The sequence below is a fragment of the Gymnoscopelus braueri genome (assembly GCF_963280865.1).
Source record: "Gymnoscopelus braueri genome assembly, chromosome: 13".
NCBI classification, from domain to species: Eukaryota; Metazoa; Chordata; class Actinopteri; order Myctophiformes; family Myctophidae; genus Gymnoscopelus; species Gymnoscopelus braueri.
This window is the reverse complement of record NC_137615.1, coordinates 43,593,003-43,610,585: the sequence shown is the minus strand read 5'-3', so window position 1 is coordinate 43,610,585 and position 17,583 is coordinate 43,593,003. Positions and strand designations below refer to the sequence as shown.

Here is a 17,583-nt window from a genome sequence, read left to right as displayed (position 1 = left end):
GTATCCATTTGTAACTCTGGGAGCGTACCAGAGTTTGTTATTTGCAGTGGTGTAAAGTAACTAAGTACATTTACTCAAGTACTGTACTTAAGTACAATCTTGATGGAGTATTTCCAATTTTCAATACTTCTACTTCTACTCCACTACATCTCAGTGGCAAATATTGTACTTTTACTCCACTACAATTATTTGAAAACTTTAGTTACTAGTTACTTTGCAGATATAACACACATTAACCACTTCAGCCCTATTTTATACATACTGTAGGGTATTTGAAAATAGCAGATCTACAAGCTCACAACATAGATCTGCTATTTTCAAACATTTTAGTACTTTCACTTTTGGTACTTTAACTATATTATTTTGATGCGAATACTTTTGTACTTTCACTCAAGTCCATTTTTAATTCCGGACTTTTACTTGTAACAGAGTACTTCTACATTGCAGTACTGATACTTTTACTTAAAGGGATACTTCACTTTCAAATAAAATAAACATTTTAAAAAATTATTTAAAAAAAATGAAAGAAGTTACGGCAAAATAAAGGCCCCCTCACGCATTAGAGTGTCCTACTAATGTGTGAGGGGGCCTTTATTTTGCCATAATTTCTTTAATTTTTTTTAAATATTTTTTTTTAATGTTTATTTTATTTGAAAGTGAAGTATCCCTTTAAGTAAAACATTTGAGTACCTTATCCACCACTGGTTATTTGTAATTTAATTTTGAGGCTGTAAGGACAGCCATCTATGCCCGAAACTCAGGCCTCGATGTCATCGATCGGACTACTGGAGCTGCTGGACCATGTCCTTGTCCATCTCCAGCTCTTCCTCTGAAGGTCTCCTCTGATGTTTTGCCTTTGCTGCTGTTCCTCTGCCGTCCATCTTGGGTTTAAAAGCCCGGGCCAGCGTCTCTCTCTGGATCCTCTGCTCTCTCTGTCTCTGCATCAGGGCCAGGATCTCCTCTCTCTGCATGGCCACGGCCAAGTACCTCCGCTTCTCCTCCTCGGCTTGGAGCTGTTGCTGCTGCTGCTGGAGCATTGGGATGCAGGTCGAGTGGGCACCTAAACATTGTGGGCACCTCCATGTTAAATTGGCTAACGGGACAGTTAGGCTGACAGGAAATGGGGGGGGGAGAAGGGGAGTGACATGCAGCAAAGGCCGTTATTTATACCTCTATGAGCAAAGGCCATCGGGATCGGGAGTCGAACCCGCGACACGCTGTCAAGCAACATTGAGCCTAAGTGGTCGGTCCAGGCCAATTTGGCTTCTTATTGAATGAAAACATATAAATGAATGGATGGATGGATGGATGGATGGATGGATGGATGGATGGATAGATAGATAGATAGATAGATAGCTAGATAGATTATTACAAAACATACATTTACTACTACCCTATTTAAAAATAGATAGGGCTATTTGAAAATAGACATCTACATCAAGCTCAGTTGTGATGCGAGGCGTTGTGAGCTTGTAGATCTGCTATTTTCAATATATTGTTATACATGTTATACATCTGAACCCGTGAAATAGGACATTCTGCACAATGAGTACTTTTAAATTTGGTACTTTAAGTATATTTTGATGGCAACACTTTTGTACTTTTGTACATTTTGAATACCGAACTTTTACTTCTATTTCTGAATTGCAGTATTGATACTTTTACTTAACTAAAACATTTGAGGTTTACCGTGGGGCATTGTGGTCGTTGTAGTTGTTGTTCTTGTTGCCGGAGCAGAGCGCCCCCTGTCGGCGGCCGCACCGGAGGCTGGGAGGAGCATTGGCCGGGCCACGGGCAGCCTCTGGCGGATGTCTGAGGACGCCACCAGCCGGGACTCCAACCAGGGCTGGAGGGACACGGAGCTCCACAGCTGCGCTGCGTGAGACACGTCCTCCGGAGAAGAGCCGTCAAACACCATGAAGTACTGATCAAACTCCTCGTCTGTCTGGGAGTCCTCCCGTTGGAGCGCCATGGCGATTAAGACTAGGAACCGTGTGAAAGAAAGAAAGAAAGAAAGGAAGAAAGAAAGAAACACCACGATGAGAAAATGAGACACCTGCGATTGGGGTAATTTTGTGCCTGTATTGACGGCTGGCAGGCACAAGCAGTGGTGTAAAGTAACTAAGTACATTTACTCCAATACTCTACTTAAGTACAGTTTTTAGGTATTATTTTTTTTACTTTACTGGAGTATTTTCAATGTTCAGTACTTTTACTTATACTCCACTACATCTCAGACTACAATTATTTGAAAACTTTAGTAACTAGTTACTTTGATTATTGATTATTACTATTGATTATTATTACAAAACATACAGTAACCACTTCATCCCTCTATGCTTTTCGATTGTAATACGTTTTCTACTTTTGAAAACTTGTGAAATGGGACATTCTGCATAATGTGTACGTTTACTTTAGGTACTTTAAGTACTGATGCCAATACTTTTGTACTTTTACTCAAGTAAATTTAGAATTCCGGACTTATACTTGGAACAGAGTATTTCTACAGTATTGCAGTATATTTTACTTAAGTCAAATATTTGAGTACTTTTTCCACCACTGGGCACAAGTAAGAAAAACAAGAATATGCTAACCCAGGGGTCTTCAACGTTTTTCAGGCCAAGGACCCCTTAGCTGAGAGAGAGATGAAACAGGGACCCCCACCACCCACTACATAGGCTATTGTATAACATTGTGTTGCACATTAAACCTTTTCATAGATTTAATTTCAGTTTGTTTACACCTCGTCTTTTCTAATACTATGTTGGATTCATGTTAATGTGTATTTTCAGACATTTTACCACTTAAACCCTCAATACTTGGCTTGACCTTTGGCTCTGTACTTGGTCTGCTCTTTTTTTCCTTATACACCAAACCTCTTTGCCAAAAATAGCCGATCTACAAGCTGTGAGCTTGTAGATCGGCTATTTTTGGTTAATGTTCCCCCTAGAATAAGGATGCTAGGGTTCAAGTGGTTAATGCAAATACATAAAAAAGCTCTTATCACAACAAAGATTTGGCAACCCCCCTTTAGTAACTCTGAGGACCCCCCTAGGGGCCCCAGACCCCCTGTTGAAGACCCCTGGGCTCAACAATAAAATTGGCAGCACGATATCATAAACAGCCTACACATCTCATGTCCGAAAAGGAGTAGGTAGTAGAGAATAGGACTTATCAACGCCTATTAATAGCCCATTATAATGTGTTTTCTCAGTAAACTTTATGTTAACATAAATATTCCAACTTTCCACTCAGCGTTTACCGTACACACACCTCAATACAATCAATTAAATCAAACTAATAAACTTAATTTAAAACTACATTCTGTTCTTCACAGTATATTCTAGATTCACTGAGCACACATGCTCCGTGTCAGAAGAACTGTGATAAACTCACTATGATAAACTCAAAAGTAGGCCCATGTTACAGCCAGCCAGCCAGTCAGTCAGTCAGAGGCGAAAAAAGCTACCCTAGGCACCAGCGCTGTTGTTATCTTTGGTTACCGGGGCAACGGAGGAGGAGGCGGGAGGGTCCTCCCCCAGGTGTAGCGGGCCTGTTTAAATAGTTTGCAGGATGATGCTGCAGGAGGAGGAGGATGCACAGTTCTGCATCATACTGTAGTACAGCTCCATCTAACCCGTCCTGTCTCTGCCTGGAGTAGCCTACCGTATATACTGTCTAGTGCCTACAGTCAGCACTGATCAGCCATCAAGACACGACAACGTAAGTATGAAGCCTCTATTTATCTTAAACAGCTGCACAGCAACATTCAAAGTGTTGATTCACTCTGAGGGTGTACAAATGGAACCAAATGGACCCTTGCATTATCCATTTGGTTCCATTTGTTCACACTCTGACTTTTAACACTCAAAACTTAACAAGCTGGTTGTGTGATAAATAGGTGTGTGTGCACAAATAATACTTCTGGTTATTTAACACAATACATCGTCTGCTTGCCTATTTAATGTAAAAGCTAAAAGAGCTTTTGGGACCAAAATTGCGTTTGGCCACATTTTAGTTAATTTAAGCAATTATTTAAGTAAAAGGAAAGTATACTGGTTGCTAAGAGTTTTATGTTGAAAGCCATGGGTATAGGCTACTGGATGACTAATCCTGCACTTACATCCATTTTGATCATTTCCATTTTGGTTGAATATGAATTCATCCTAAACTTCTCCTAAAAAGCTGTCAGATAGCCTATAGATTTAATAAAATAATGTTGTATGCCAACAACTGGGGGACACACACATTTTGGCGTGAACGGCAAGCTTGGCTGGACACATGAGGTGCTGCACCATATAAGGTAGTACAGTACATGGCTGAAGAAGTAGCTAGCATCCCTCTCTGGGCCCACAAGACACACGAGCACAAGGGAGTGTATAGCCAAACATGGGCATTGCGAAATGGCACCTGCAGGCTTTTGGATTATAGGGGTTATTATCTGCGTGCTGCTACTTTGCATGTTTTATTGTCACCTGTTCAATGGACGGTCAAGGCACACAGCGCAGCCTTGTCACCTGCAGACGAGGAGAAGTGAGTAAGTAGCCCGATGCAAACCTGCAGTATGGAAATGTATTGATTGTGTAATGTCATATCAATGACCCCACCGCTCTATCTGTCCGGCCATGGTCATTAAACGCAAATGTAATAAATGTTACCATTATGGCATTTGAATGGGAAGAAAGACTTCCCATTCAAGTGTTTCGTTCAGGGCGGCTTTGTGTGTTCTGTGTCAGGGGTCTTCAATGTTTCTCTTGGCTGCTAGAGAGATGAGAGCAGGGACCCCCCTCCCCCCTCCCCCCCCTCCACTACATATTGTATGACATTGTGTTGCAGATTAAACTTTTTTGTAGATTTCATAGATGGCTTCGTAGACGTGTTTGACAGCACTGTCATCAGTGCATGTTGGATTCATGTTAATGTGCATGTTCAGACATTTTAATCACTTAAAGTGTCAATACTTAGAAAACTTGACCTTTCACTCTGTAGTCCGCTCTTTTTTCCCCCCTCCATACCAAACCTCTTTGCCAATAATAGCCGATCTACAAGCTCACAACGCCTCGCAGCGCGAGGCGTTGTGAGCTTGTAGATCTGCTATTTTTGCCCCAAGTTATCCTCAGAATAAGAATGCTAGCGTTCAAGTGGTTAGTGTAAAAAAAAAAAAGTTCCTATCACACACAGATGTGGCGGACCCCCTGTAGTAACTCTGAGGACCCCCTGTTGAAGACCCCTGTTCTGTGTGATGAGACATGCACACTGCTCTGTGGCTGTGTTCTAGAATAACACTGTCTATGAGGCCCATGTCTATGTAATGCCTTATAAACATACTTGCAATGCATTACAATCTGCCGATAACAACGAATGATGACGTTAAAAGCACTCGGAAATACTCATAATGCTTGATAACAATAACTAACAACATTATGAAGAATTTAATAATGACATCTCTTGTGCAAGGATCATAGTGTATTACATTATCATAGTTGTAATACGTTATGATAATTTTATAATGCATTATAATAACTGTAACAATGCATTGTTGTGTGATTGTAAGTCATGATAAAGTGGTCATTAGGTGTTTTAAATGAATAAATGTCCTGAAGGTGTAGGCAGACACGATTTTAGTGTTGTTCTTGCATAAAACACTTTCACTTTACCATAATGTGTTCTTGTTATAAATAATTATGAGTATTTACAACCATAATTATACAGTGTTATATGCGGATTATGGTGCCTTATATATATTTTATGCATTATAATGCACTATAGACATGGACTTGGTCCCTTGACTCCCTTCAAAGAGCAACCTTTTATGGCTCGGATGCCTCAGGCAGCATCGGTGAAGCAATGGTCAGCAGAAAGAAGATTTTTTATTTTGCACTGGACTGCTGTAATCAACTACTCGCTCCCAGATCAATCCTATTTTGTATTTATCTGTTGTTGGTATCCATTGAAATGTAACCACATTATCTGTCACGTCTCAATTCTGGGGCGAACCTTCTTTGAATATGGCAGATCTACAAGCGTGGCTATTTTCAGTGAAGGGATTTGGTGTAGATGGGAAAAAGGAGGGGCCCAAATATTGACCGCTGGGGCACTCCAGTCAACTACTACTACTACCTTGTGTTTTGTCCGCAGATCACACATCTCATCTGCCGTAAACCAACTAGAAACTGATTTAAGTGCCAGCGAGCCACCCCAGATCAACCCGTCTACCACCGACACGCCACAGGACCCGGTCGCCAGTGACACTCCAGGCCCCGGCTCTTCCACGCCAGACATCCAGTCAACTCCCTGTGACATTTCCACGATGGCCGACGACGAGGACAAGTACCTGTTCCTACAGAACGACTTCCACAACAGCAGCGGGGCGGCTCAGCCCGACTGGTCGGCCAAGAGGATGGTGTGGATTCCCGCGGAGAGGGACGGCTTCGAGGCAGCCAGCATCAGGGAGGAGAAGGGCAATGAGGTATCAAAGAGTGGTTGAAATTCTTTTTTTTCTTCTTTCTTTCTTTTGTTTAATTTGCTCGGTTAAAGTGACACGGTTAAATGAATGAAAAACAGAGCATCAGGTGGTATACAAATCACATCAAATAGTAACAGGTATAAAATCATGGTTCATACATGTGCATGGTTAACCCATTAAGACCTGGAACGCATCTGTGTCATTTTTTGATTTGAGCAAAAAAGCATTATTCTACACTTTGGCTATTCAAAAATAGCAGATATACAAGCTCGTAGCGGGCACTCTTGTAGATCTGCTGTTTTATTAAAATCTTGAAAATGTGTGCAAATCAATGAATATACATTATTCTTTTAAAGCGAACATTTGTAACTAAAATCTTTGCTTCTGGGGGTCCATGGAACAACATATTTTGAGATGGGGGTCCGCGGCCAAATACATATAATTTTGGGGGACAGGAAAAAGTTTGAGAACCACTATTATTAACCACGATTATAGAAGCATACGTTTTTCAGAATACTGTTGGGATTCAGAAGACATTTGTAGAATCGGCTTCAGGTCTTAATGGGTTCAAGAAAAAACATAGCAATATAAAGCAGCAGGTATTGCATCACCATCCCCATGTGCAACTGATAGTCTCAGTGTCTCAGTGTCTCAGTGTAGCGTAGCGTAGCGTAGTGTTTGTTGTATTAGTGTATGGATGTGAAACCAAACCAGCCACTGGAATATGTAGTTGACCCACGAGCTGGCCACCGCTCGCCAGGTAATAACACGGCTAATGTAGGGTTTCATGTGTCATTAAACCCACTTTCTAAGGATTATAATACATATTCTTCACAACCATTAGCGTGGCTTTTACGAGGCTCAAACGTTTGCATGTTATCTCCCCTTTTTTACACATGTCCCGTCTCTTTTACTGTCGAGCTAAGGTCAAAATGACTGAAACAAAGTAAAGGGCCGGTCTCTAAAGGTCTGTCTGTCATGCTTAAGTTGTACCCTGTCGTACGATGGTGTCATGCACAGTCAATAGCTGATCTATAAGCTCAGTAGATCGGCCATTTTCACACGATGCATGTATAGTAGTATAAATCAGGCTTTAACCCATTAAGACCGGGAACGCATCTGTGTCATTTTTTTTTCTTTGGCTATTAAAAAATAGCAGATATACAAGCTCATAGTGCGGCACCAAGTGCTGCGCTATGAGCTTGTAGATCTGCTATTTTTGATAAATCATGAACATATGTGCAAATCTTTAATATATATATTTTAAAGCAAATATTTGTAACTCAAATCTTTGCTTCAGGGGATTCTACAAATGTCTTCTAAATCCTAACAGTTTATTTTTTGAAAAAATGTATGTTGCTATATATATATCAGTGGTTCTCAAACTGTTTCATGTCAAGGACCCCCAAAATTATATGTATTTGGCCGCAGACCCCCATATGAAAAAAAATTGTTCCAGGGACCCCCAGAAGCGTGGCACTCGGTGCCGCGCTATGAGCTTGTATATCTGCTATTTTTTAATAGCCAAAAAAATCTAAAAATGACACTGATTCTTCCCCGGTCTCCGTCCTGGTTCCTCCCAGGTGGTGGTGGAGCTGCCCAACGGTCAGAAGGTGACCGTGAACAAGGACGACATCCAGAAGATGAACCCGCCCAAGTTCAGCAAGGTGGAGGACATGGCCACGCTCACCTGCCTCAACGAGGCCTCCGTCCTCCACAACCTCAAAGAGCGCTACTTCTCCAGCCTTATCTATGTGAGCACACGCACGCACACACACACGCGCGTGCGCACGCACGCACTCACGCACGCACACACACATGCACGTCCGGGCACAAGCACACACACAAGTATTGGTTGATGCAGCTTTGTAACTTATGTTATGAAAGGTGCCGTACACCTTTATTTTTATGTTATTACTATACTTTATTTTATTTTATTTTATTTTAATTTATTTTTCACAAAGTATACATACAACCCCCCCACATCCCTCCCCCCTCCCCACATACAAACCCACATACATAAAGGACAGCACAGATACAATAAAAAAGAATCAAAACATAATAATAAAGGTACAAAAAAGAAAGAAAAGGAACATCAAGAAGAGACAAATCTGTTTAAAAACACTAAGTAGCTTCGAGAAATAATAGATCTAGACCGAGATAGCTGTAGATAACCTATAACATCTCTGATACAGGTAGGGACAACGTTTCCATATAGTCCAAATAAGGTTGCCAAGTCTTCAAAAAAGCCAAACCCATTTCTTAAACTATAAGTAATCTTCTCAACTGTTCATTTCTGAGAACCATCTCGCAATGCCGAGGGGGGAGTCAGACTTCCATGTTATTGCAATACATTTCCTAGCCACTCCAAGTGCCACCTCTATAAATTTAATTTTGTGTTTTCTTAGTTTTGCACTGATAGCAGTGAAGTTGCCTAAGAGGCAAACTTCAGGGTCTAACGGGAAGGGAGCCTCTATAATTTTAGCCAGTGTGTCACAGAAATCATACCAGAATGTTTTAACTTTTATACATTGCCATGTACAATGCAAAAGGGAGCCTTCTTCTGTACCACACCTAAAACATAAATCTGATATGATATCTCAGAATTATATCTATGCAACTTTTGAGGTGTGTAATAAAGCTGATGGAGAAAATTATAATGAGTCAGTCTATATCTAGAATTAATAGTAGCCGAGAGGCTATCACGACACAAATCAGACCACAAACCTTCATCAATAGTAATATTTAAATCAGACTCCCATCTCTCTCTAGATTTGTGTAAGCCTACTCTCAGGCATTGAGAGAGAGAGAGAGAGAGAGAGAGAGAGAGAGAGAGAGAGAGAGAGAGAGAGAGAGATGCACACACGCATTGTGAACACAATGCGTGTGTGCATCTCTCCTTACTCTACCTCTATGCTCTTCTCACAAAAAACTAAAAAACGATGCAGCGTGTGCTAGAACAATAATTTCACCCACTTCTTTGCACATTTAAACCTGTTATGTGACAATACAGCTGATTCTGACACACACACACGCGCGCGCACACGCACACAGACACACGCATGTTTTTAAACACGTCCATCTCTCATGTCTTCCCAGACGTACTCGGGCCTGTTCTGCGTGGTGGTGAACCCCTACAAGATGTTACCCATCTACTCTGAGAAGGTCATTGAGATGTACAAGGGCAAGAAACGCCACGAGGTGCCCCCACACATCTACTCCATCACAGACAACGCCTACAGGAACATGATGCAAGGTTAGTGCACTTCCTGGTGTGTGTGTGTGCGTGCGTGCGTGATGTGTCCGTGCGTCCATGCGTGCGTGTGTGTGTGTGCGTGGAAAGACAAGGACACACCAACATGCAGAATATAGGTGTGAACAACAGTATGGGCAATATTATGAACAATACACAGTAAAATCCTTAAAAGGATAGTTCGATTAGTGATGGAGACTTGAATTCATGGGGAATTATTTTTTTTTGTCTCATTCCTAAGCCAATAATTTGATGACCATCGGACCGGTAGGAGACACAAAGGAGACTCTTTGTGTCTCCTACCGGAACCGCTGCCGGTCATCAAATGATTGGCTTAGGAATGAGACAAAAACTAAAAACGAATCGATAGGAAAAAAAGTCATTTTGGGGGTGAACTATCCCTTTAAGTCTTAATTTACCTTCGAAAGTGTGCAAATGTAACTGGTTACATTTAAGAGTAAAATCCGCAGTGTTCATTTAACTTAAGTACTCTTAAGTTAAATGAACACTGCGGATTTTACTGTCAATTGTTGTGATAAGACAAGTCATGTATCATGTATTCCTCAGAGCAGATGTATTATACCTTGGCTTTACCAAGCCAAGGTCATGCCATAAGATACAACACAGCCCACAGAGTTCCTATGTTATCCCATTCATTTCTTTGGCTATTCAAAAATAGCAGATCTACAAGCTCATAGCGCGGCACCGAGTGCCGCGCTACGAGCTTGTAGATCTGTTTTTTTTTTTTTTATCTTGAAAATTTGAAAGAAATTGCAAATCTACAAGCTCATAGCATGGCACAGAGTGCTTGTATATCTGCTATTTTTGAATAGCCAAAGTATAAAATAATGGTTTAACTGGTCAACACACAGATGCGTTCCCGGTCTTAATGGGTTATGGCAGGTGCTGCGCTGTCAGCAATCAGTCTGCACTCTATGGTCTACCGGCGACCTCAAACCAAGCCCCTACTTTTCCATTCACCATGGAAATGGCCATACATGGAGCACAGAGGCACACTCCCTGAGACCCTGAGTCCACACTAGTAGCTATTTTTAGCCAGCATCTTAATCTCTTGACTGACCTAGCTTTTAAGGAGTTTTTCTTATCCTACCGGTGAATGGGCCTGGAACCCTGAAAGGTCAACGCTTTTTGAGCGTTCAGCTTGACTTGAACAGAGATCAGGGTCAGTTTGAGTTGAGGACCTGTTTTATCCCCCAATAACCTTGCTCTCTCTCTCTCTCTCTCTCTCTCTCTCTCTCTCTCTCTCTCTCTCTCTCTCTCTCTCTCTTGCTCATTCTCTCTCTCTCTCTCTCTCTCTCTCTCTCTCTCTCTCTCTCTCTCTCTCTCTCTCTCTCTCTCTCTCTCTCTCCGCCACTGTTTTGTGCCTCCGTAGACCGTGAGGACCAGTCAATCCTATGCACGTGAGTGAAAACACCAAAAAATTATATTTTCCCATCACATACAGTAAGACTTTCCTCTGAGGCTCTGAGAGGAATGTCATTTTCACTAAAGTGCATGCGGGAAGACCAGCCTGATTTGAATGAATTAGGGCTTTCACCTATTTACTTAGGTTTGACGTATATTTTGTGTGGCCCCTTGCTCTTCAATCCTTCTCGCTCACATGTCTCTTCTCCGTACGTAATATCTCCTGTAAATTCACTCTCTCCCTGAGCTGTTCACCCTTCCCTCACCCCTACCCTCTCATCCCTCCATCCTCTCTTCCCTCACCCCTCCCCTCTCATCCCTCCATCCACCCTTCCCTCACCCCTCCCCTCTCATCCCTCCATCCAGAGGAGAGTCTGGAGCAGGGAAGACAGAGAACACCAAGAAGGTGATTCAGTACCTGGCTCTGGTGGCTTCGTCACACAAGGGGAAGAAGGACCCTGTGAGTTGACATACACGCACACGCACACGCACACGCACACGCACACGCACACGCACATGCACACGCACGCACGCACACAAACAAACACACACACACACACACACACACACACACACACACACACACACACACAGACACACACACACACACACACACACACACACACACACACACACACACACACACACACACACACACACACACACACACACACACACACACACAGACACACACACAGACACACATGCCGCATGGCATTAATCCAATTTCAGAAAATGTAGGCAGTTCAGCCTATTGCCTAATAATTCATAGTCCATTTATGTATATGACACACGTGCCAAGCTGGTATTCAACACCGTTGATGGAGTATAAATTGAGCTTGAACCTGATTTTGCCTGATGCGCCAATGGAATTTTAGAGAAGTCTTTTTCTAAATGTAAAACAAATCCATAGCCAGTATCTTTCTTGAGAACCAAGTTTTGTTTTGATGCACATACGATGTGTATAAGTGTGATGTTGTGAGTATTACAGTGTACATTCTGTACACAACAGGAGCCCAGTGCCCTAACGATGGCCAAGGTGAGGAGATCTACACGGCACAAAGCTGTATTTAACGTTGGCTGTTAATGCCGGTGGTGGGCATGGAGCTTTGCATACAACACTTTCTCACTCTCAGGTCGCTTTACTATGTTTTCGGGAGTCCCGCTGGGTGAAGCATGGTCAGAGTTGGCCACACCTCGTCACTCATTTGCAGTGGTGTAAAGTAACTAAGTTACGTTAAGGCACATATTGTACTTTTGCTCCACTACAATTATTTGAAAACTTTAGTCACTAGTTACTTTTCAGATGTAAATTATGATATTATAAAACATACCTTAACCACTTTAGCTCTGTTTTAGACATAGGCTATTTGAAAATAGCAGATCTACAAGCTCACAACGCGTCGCATCGCGACGCATTGTGAGCTTGTAGATCTGCTATTTTCAAATATTTCAGTACTTTTACTTTTGGTACTTTAAGTATATTTTGTTGCCAATACTTTTTTACTTTTACTCAAGTAAATTACTTTGACAGGGCAGTATTGATACTTTTACTTAAGTAAAACATTTGAGTACTTTTTCCACCACTGCTCATTTGAAGCGATGGGTGTGAGAATGTTCCATATCAACCCTGGTTGAAACAAGACAACTGATTGAATGAATGAATGAATGAATGTATTTATTAAACCTCTGTTGCTCCTAGGGGAATTTGCTTTGCACAATGAACCACAGGAAAACACAAAGAACATAACAAACATGGAACATGTACAATACACCATGCACTGATGTCAAAAACATAACATCCATATATATTTCATATGTTTATAATTTAAACACTAGGTCAGTCTAGAAATATCAATTGATTACTAATCCCTAGTCTATGGTGCTCTCCCTCAACTGTAGCAGGGAGGAGGTCTGGACTATGTGAGTATATCCCGAAGTTATTTACCCAAATGGACCCGTATCCACGCGCAGGTCCATTTGGTTGACACTGTGTGTCACTGTGTGGCATGACTAGCATGTAATAAGACACCAAACAATAAAGCAACATTACTGCAACACTATTACGTCAATCACTCCTATATTGCATGCATTTTGTGTACAAATTCAGCATTTTCAGACTTACTTATTATTACTAGAGCATGATTGTGCTTGAAAGGTTTTGATTCAAGTACCTCTGTGTGCATGTGTTTACTTCTCTGTGCTCATATGCTGTCTGTGTGTGTGCTTGTGCGCATCTCTCTACAGTCTATTGATTATTGTGTGCTGAACAAGATAGATGAAAGGATGATTAGTGGATAGAAGCCTGTCCCCGACTAAGAATTTATATAGTTGAATCTGATTGGCCAAATGTTGTTTATAGTCGACTGGTGGTTGAATCATGCAAAAAAAAAGAAGAAAACTAGTTATGCAATAGAGGATCATTCCATTTGGGCTGTGGGGGGTGCTTAATGTCTGATTTAACATAATATAGGCTACTTGCTTGGTTTCTCCCAGTAAATCATGATATATATCCTATTTTTGGCAAACTATTAGTTAATTAATATAACAAATTAGGCCAATCACTCAGTCGAATCATCAAAAAAAAATTGCTGAGAGATTGGCAGTCGAATCAGACTCCCTCGATCGATTTGTCGACTATTCGACTAATGGAGGTCAGAATAGATATAATTTATATAGATATTTAGACAGATAGACAGACAGGTTGCTGACCTATAATGTCTTGTGCTGTATAGGGGGAGCTAGAGAAGCAGTTGCTGCAAGCCAACCCCATCCTGGAGGCCTTTGGAAATGCCAAAACCATAAAGAATGACAATTCCTCTCGATTTGTAAGTCACTTTGAGCCTATACATTTTGGGGGCCTTTGTCACCAAAGTAATTCATGACATTAACTTGTTATGCGTTTTAGCCTTCGTTTACAGCATAATGGTCTGTCCACAGGGCAAGTTCATCAAGCTCAACTTTGACGTGACAGGATTCATTGTCGGAGCCAACATCGACACCTGTATCCTCTGAGATGAAACAGTGCTGTTCTGTCCTCACAAAATATAAGAAAGAGAGAGAGAAAACAAACTAACATTTAGCTACTTAGATTGAGTAAGGCAGCTGTTAGTCCATGGAAATATTCATTCATGTTAATTCATTTTCAATATTCTACAACTTGTTTAGCCCTGGACATGCTGGCCCTGATCTGGAGCAAGGTTAACAGTAGAAAAGACCACAACTATAGTTACTATATGCTCATTAGAATTATGGTCAGAGCACAGGTTAACACTTCAGTGTTAGTGTTAGGTTGTGCACTTGCAGGTATGATTCCCTGTGCATATAACCTGTAAAATTGCTAAAACTATTTTCCAGTAAAGGTAACAGTTTCTGACCGTCCCTCTATTTTTTACGTGCGACTATGTTTACTGTAGAATTGACAAGTCTAGCCCAACTTGACTAAAACGTCATTTTAACATATCTGTATGGTATGGGTATGTTAATACAATTGAGAAATGTAGACCCTGGTGTCAGGTAGGACACCTACTGGTTGACGATGTCAATAAAGTTATTTAAAGCAGACGGCACAACAGATTGGACACGTGAACTTTAACCTCACTCCGTCAAATGGAAGAAGCTTGCGACACACATTTTGTTTCACAGCGTACTTGCATCTGAGACTTCGGGCGCAGAATCGATGACAGACGGAGTTTCATTTTTTCAAGCTACTAGGCAGGTGATTGGATGATCCCGCCCCTAGCAGCCGCTGATTGGTTCGTATGCGCAGCGGTTCGGGCAGCTTTACTCTGTGAGCAATCCCAGACCCTCCTTCCTGAAACCAAATGCAATGCAATGCATGAGATTTCCGGAGGGAGGGGGTGTTTACCAGGCTACGTGAACTTAGCCTGGGGCTTGTTAACTTGAGGCTAAAACACAGAGAAGGATCAGAAACACACACATACTGTACATTTTAAATAGAAATAACCCATACATTTGAGACGAGTGGTTTGTCTTTAACCATCTCCTGACCGGACCAGACCTGCTGGAGAAATCTCGCTGTATTCGCCAGGCCAAGATCGAGAGATCCTTCCATATCTTCTACTACATGGTGGCAGGAGCCAAAGACAAGATGCGTGGTGAGCAAACTTTCTTACCGTCGTCAGCGTATGAACTCTGGCAGTGGTGTGAAGTAACTAAGTACATTTACTGAAGTACTGTACTTAAGTACAATTTTGAGGTATTTTTACTTTAGTGGAGTACTTCCAATTTTCAATACTTTTACTTCTACTCCACTACATCTCAGAGGCAAATATTGTACTTTCAGTCCACTACAATTATTTGAAAACTTTAGTTACTAGTTACTTTGTAGATTTTGATTATTATTACAAAACATACACTACTTCAGCCCTATATAGACTTTGGCTAGATCTGCTATTTTGAAAAGATTGGATACATTTTGAAAACATGAAATGGAAGATTTCTGCATAATGAGTACTTTTACTTTTGGTACTTTAAGTACATTTTAATGCCAATACCTTTGTACTTTTACTCAAGTAAATTCTGAATTATTGATACTTTTACGCAAGTAAAAAATATGAGTTTTTCAAAATCAGGGAAAATAGATGATCTACTACAGGCACACAACGCACCGCAATGCACTGTGAGCTTGTAGATCGGATATTTTCCCGTACATTTTTCAGCATTGTTGTTGGTGTGGGTGTGTGTGTGTGTGTGTGTGTGTGTGTGTGTGTGTGTGTGTGTGTGTGTGTGTGTGTGTGTGTGTGTGTGTGCGTGTGCGCGTGCGCATGTGTGCGTGTGTGCATGCCTGTGCGCGTAGAGGAGCTGCTCCTGGAGGATTTCGGCAGCTATCGTTTCCTGATTGACGGCCACGTGGAGCTTCCGGGCCAAGAGGACGACGAGATGTTTGTTGAGACCCTGGAGGCCATGGAGATCATGGGCTTCACTGAGGAAGAGAGACTAGGTACAGTAGGTTCACTGCTAAGAAGACAGCACCGTCATCCAACTCACTGAAACCAATGACTCAGAGCAATGGTTCTCAAACTTTCACGTTTCAAGGTCTCCCCTTTTTTTTCTTACCTTTTCTATGATGTTATGATATCCTAGGATGAATGGTACAGTAGAAACATTTCATAACTCCATCCCGGGTCCGCCACAGCTAAAAACCCGCGACTATGGGACTTAAATTGCGTATTTAATAGCTTTTTTGGGTTGTTTTTTTGGTGGGGCGCCGGAAGTCTCACTAAAGAGAGACTTCGGTGGAGCGAATTCAAGACAATCACGTTGCATAGTGTTCTCGCACTAGGAACATCAGATCTCAGCAAAAAACTAACAACAAAAAGTTATTAAAATACGCGATTTAGAGCAAGTCTCATAGGCGCATGTTTTTAGCTGCGGCGGACCCGGGATGGAGTTATGACATTTTTTTTTTTACAAATGGAACCAAATGGACCCTAACAGGTCCATTTGGTTCCATTTGTACACTGTCAGAGTAACAGACTTGTTCAATTTAGGGTCAATTTAGAACCGCCTAAACGAACCCTGTGAGTCCCTGGAATCCACTTTGAGAACCACTGACTCAGAGAATCCAACACTAGGGTTGACTAGTACTATCACATTTTTTACATTTTAGTTGACAATTAATTGTCTTACAAATAATTGTGACTAATGATTTGATTGTGTTTTTTGGTATTGAACGTTGAAACATAAATAAAAGCAACATTTCTCTTTGCCTTTTAGGCTTTGTAAACAAAAATTGCAGAGGGCAGAATTGGCAAATAACAATGACCGGTACCAATAATCAAAATAGATATAGGCCTAATGTACTATTGCCATAACAGGCCACATAATATATTTTCTTAAAAAAAAAAAAAATCAAAATCAGGGAAAATAGATGATCTACTACAGGCACACAACCCACCGCAGTGCAGCACTGTGAGCTTGTCGATCGGATATTTTCCCTTAAATTTTTCAGCATTGCCCTTAATGCGCAAAATAGGGGCACCAGGTTGAAGGTGGTTAAAAGAGTGTGGAGAACCACATGGAAATAATGATGGAAATATGACATTTCTGTTCATTTCATCCAGTTTTTATACAGATGAATGGAAATGATTCAAACAAGTAGGCAAAAGTAATTGTGTTTAGCTGAAATAATTGCTTATCTAATCCTCTCTTTCTTTCTTTCTTTCTTTGTTTGTTTGTTTGTTTGTTTGTTTGTTTCTTTCTTTGGTACTTGTTCAAACCCCTGTATTGTAGGGATGTTTAAGGTGGTCTCCACTGTGCTGCAGTTGGGTAACATTAGGTTTGTAATGGAAAGGAACAGTGAACAAGCCACCTTGCCTGACAATACAGGTAACGTACAACATGTCAAGATGCTAATAGCACAGCTATACAGCTACTGTATACACCACAATAGCATAACTAACACTCAATACAGGTA

At 41.3% G+C, this 17,583-nt stretch overlaps 2 protein-coding genes across 4 annotated transcripts in view; one reads left to right on the top strand and one right to left on the bottom strand.

Annotated features, from left to right (window-relative positions):
- Nucleotides 1-715: 715 nt before the first annotated feature.
- Nucleotides 716-1,977, bottom strand: hoatz (HOATZ cilia and flagella associated protein). The gene is made up of 2 exons (XM_080446744.1): nt 1,690-1,977; nt 716-1,060 (listed from the first exon to the last, which is right to left on the bottom strand). The coding sequence occupies exons 1-2, from the start codon at nt 1,970-1,972 to the stop codon at nt 783-785; spliced, it is 561 nt and encodes a 186-aa protein (XP_080302870.1). The 5' UTR covers nt 1,973-1,977; the 3' UTR covers nt 716-782.
- A 1,600-nt stretch (nt 1,978-3,577) lies between these two features.
- Nucleotides 3,578-17,583, top strand: part of LOC308099034 (uncharacterized protein) — a 56,716-nt gene continuing 42,710 nt past the window's right edge. For 2 of the 3 annotated variants that reach the window (XM_080447571.1, XM_080447573.1), the window contains exons 1-12: nt 3,578-3,723; nt 6,139-6,469; nt 8,050-8,220; nt 9,566-9,722; nt 11,113-11,140; nt 11,511-11,604; nt 12,157-12,183; nt 13,880-13,972; nt 14,085-14,148; nt 15,164-15,262; nt 15,964-16,107; nt 17,400-17,495. In XM_080447571.1, the coding sequence (XP_080303697.1) occupies nt 6,311-6,469; nt 8,050-8,220; nt 9,566-9,722; nt 11,113-11,140; nt 11,511-11,604; nt 12,157-12,183; nt 13,880-13,972; nt 14,085-14,148; nt 15,164-15,262; nt 15,964-16,107; nt 17,400-17,495 (1,132 nt within the window). In that variant the 5' untranslated portion in view covers nt 3,578-3,723; nt 6,139-6,310. Of the gene's footprint in view, nt 3,724-6,138; nt 6,470-8,049; nt 8,221-9,565; nt 9,723-11,112; nt 11,141-11,510; nt 11,605-12,156; nt 12,184-13,046; nt 13,068-13,879; nt 13,973-14,084; nt 14,149-15,163; nt 15,263-15,963; nt 16,108-17,399; nt 17,496-17,583 lie in introns of all 3 variants that reach the window. The other variant, XM_080447572.1, reaches the window with a different exon arrangement.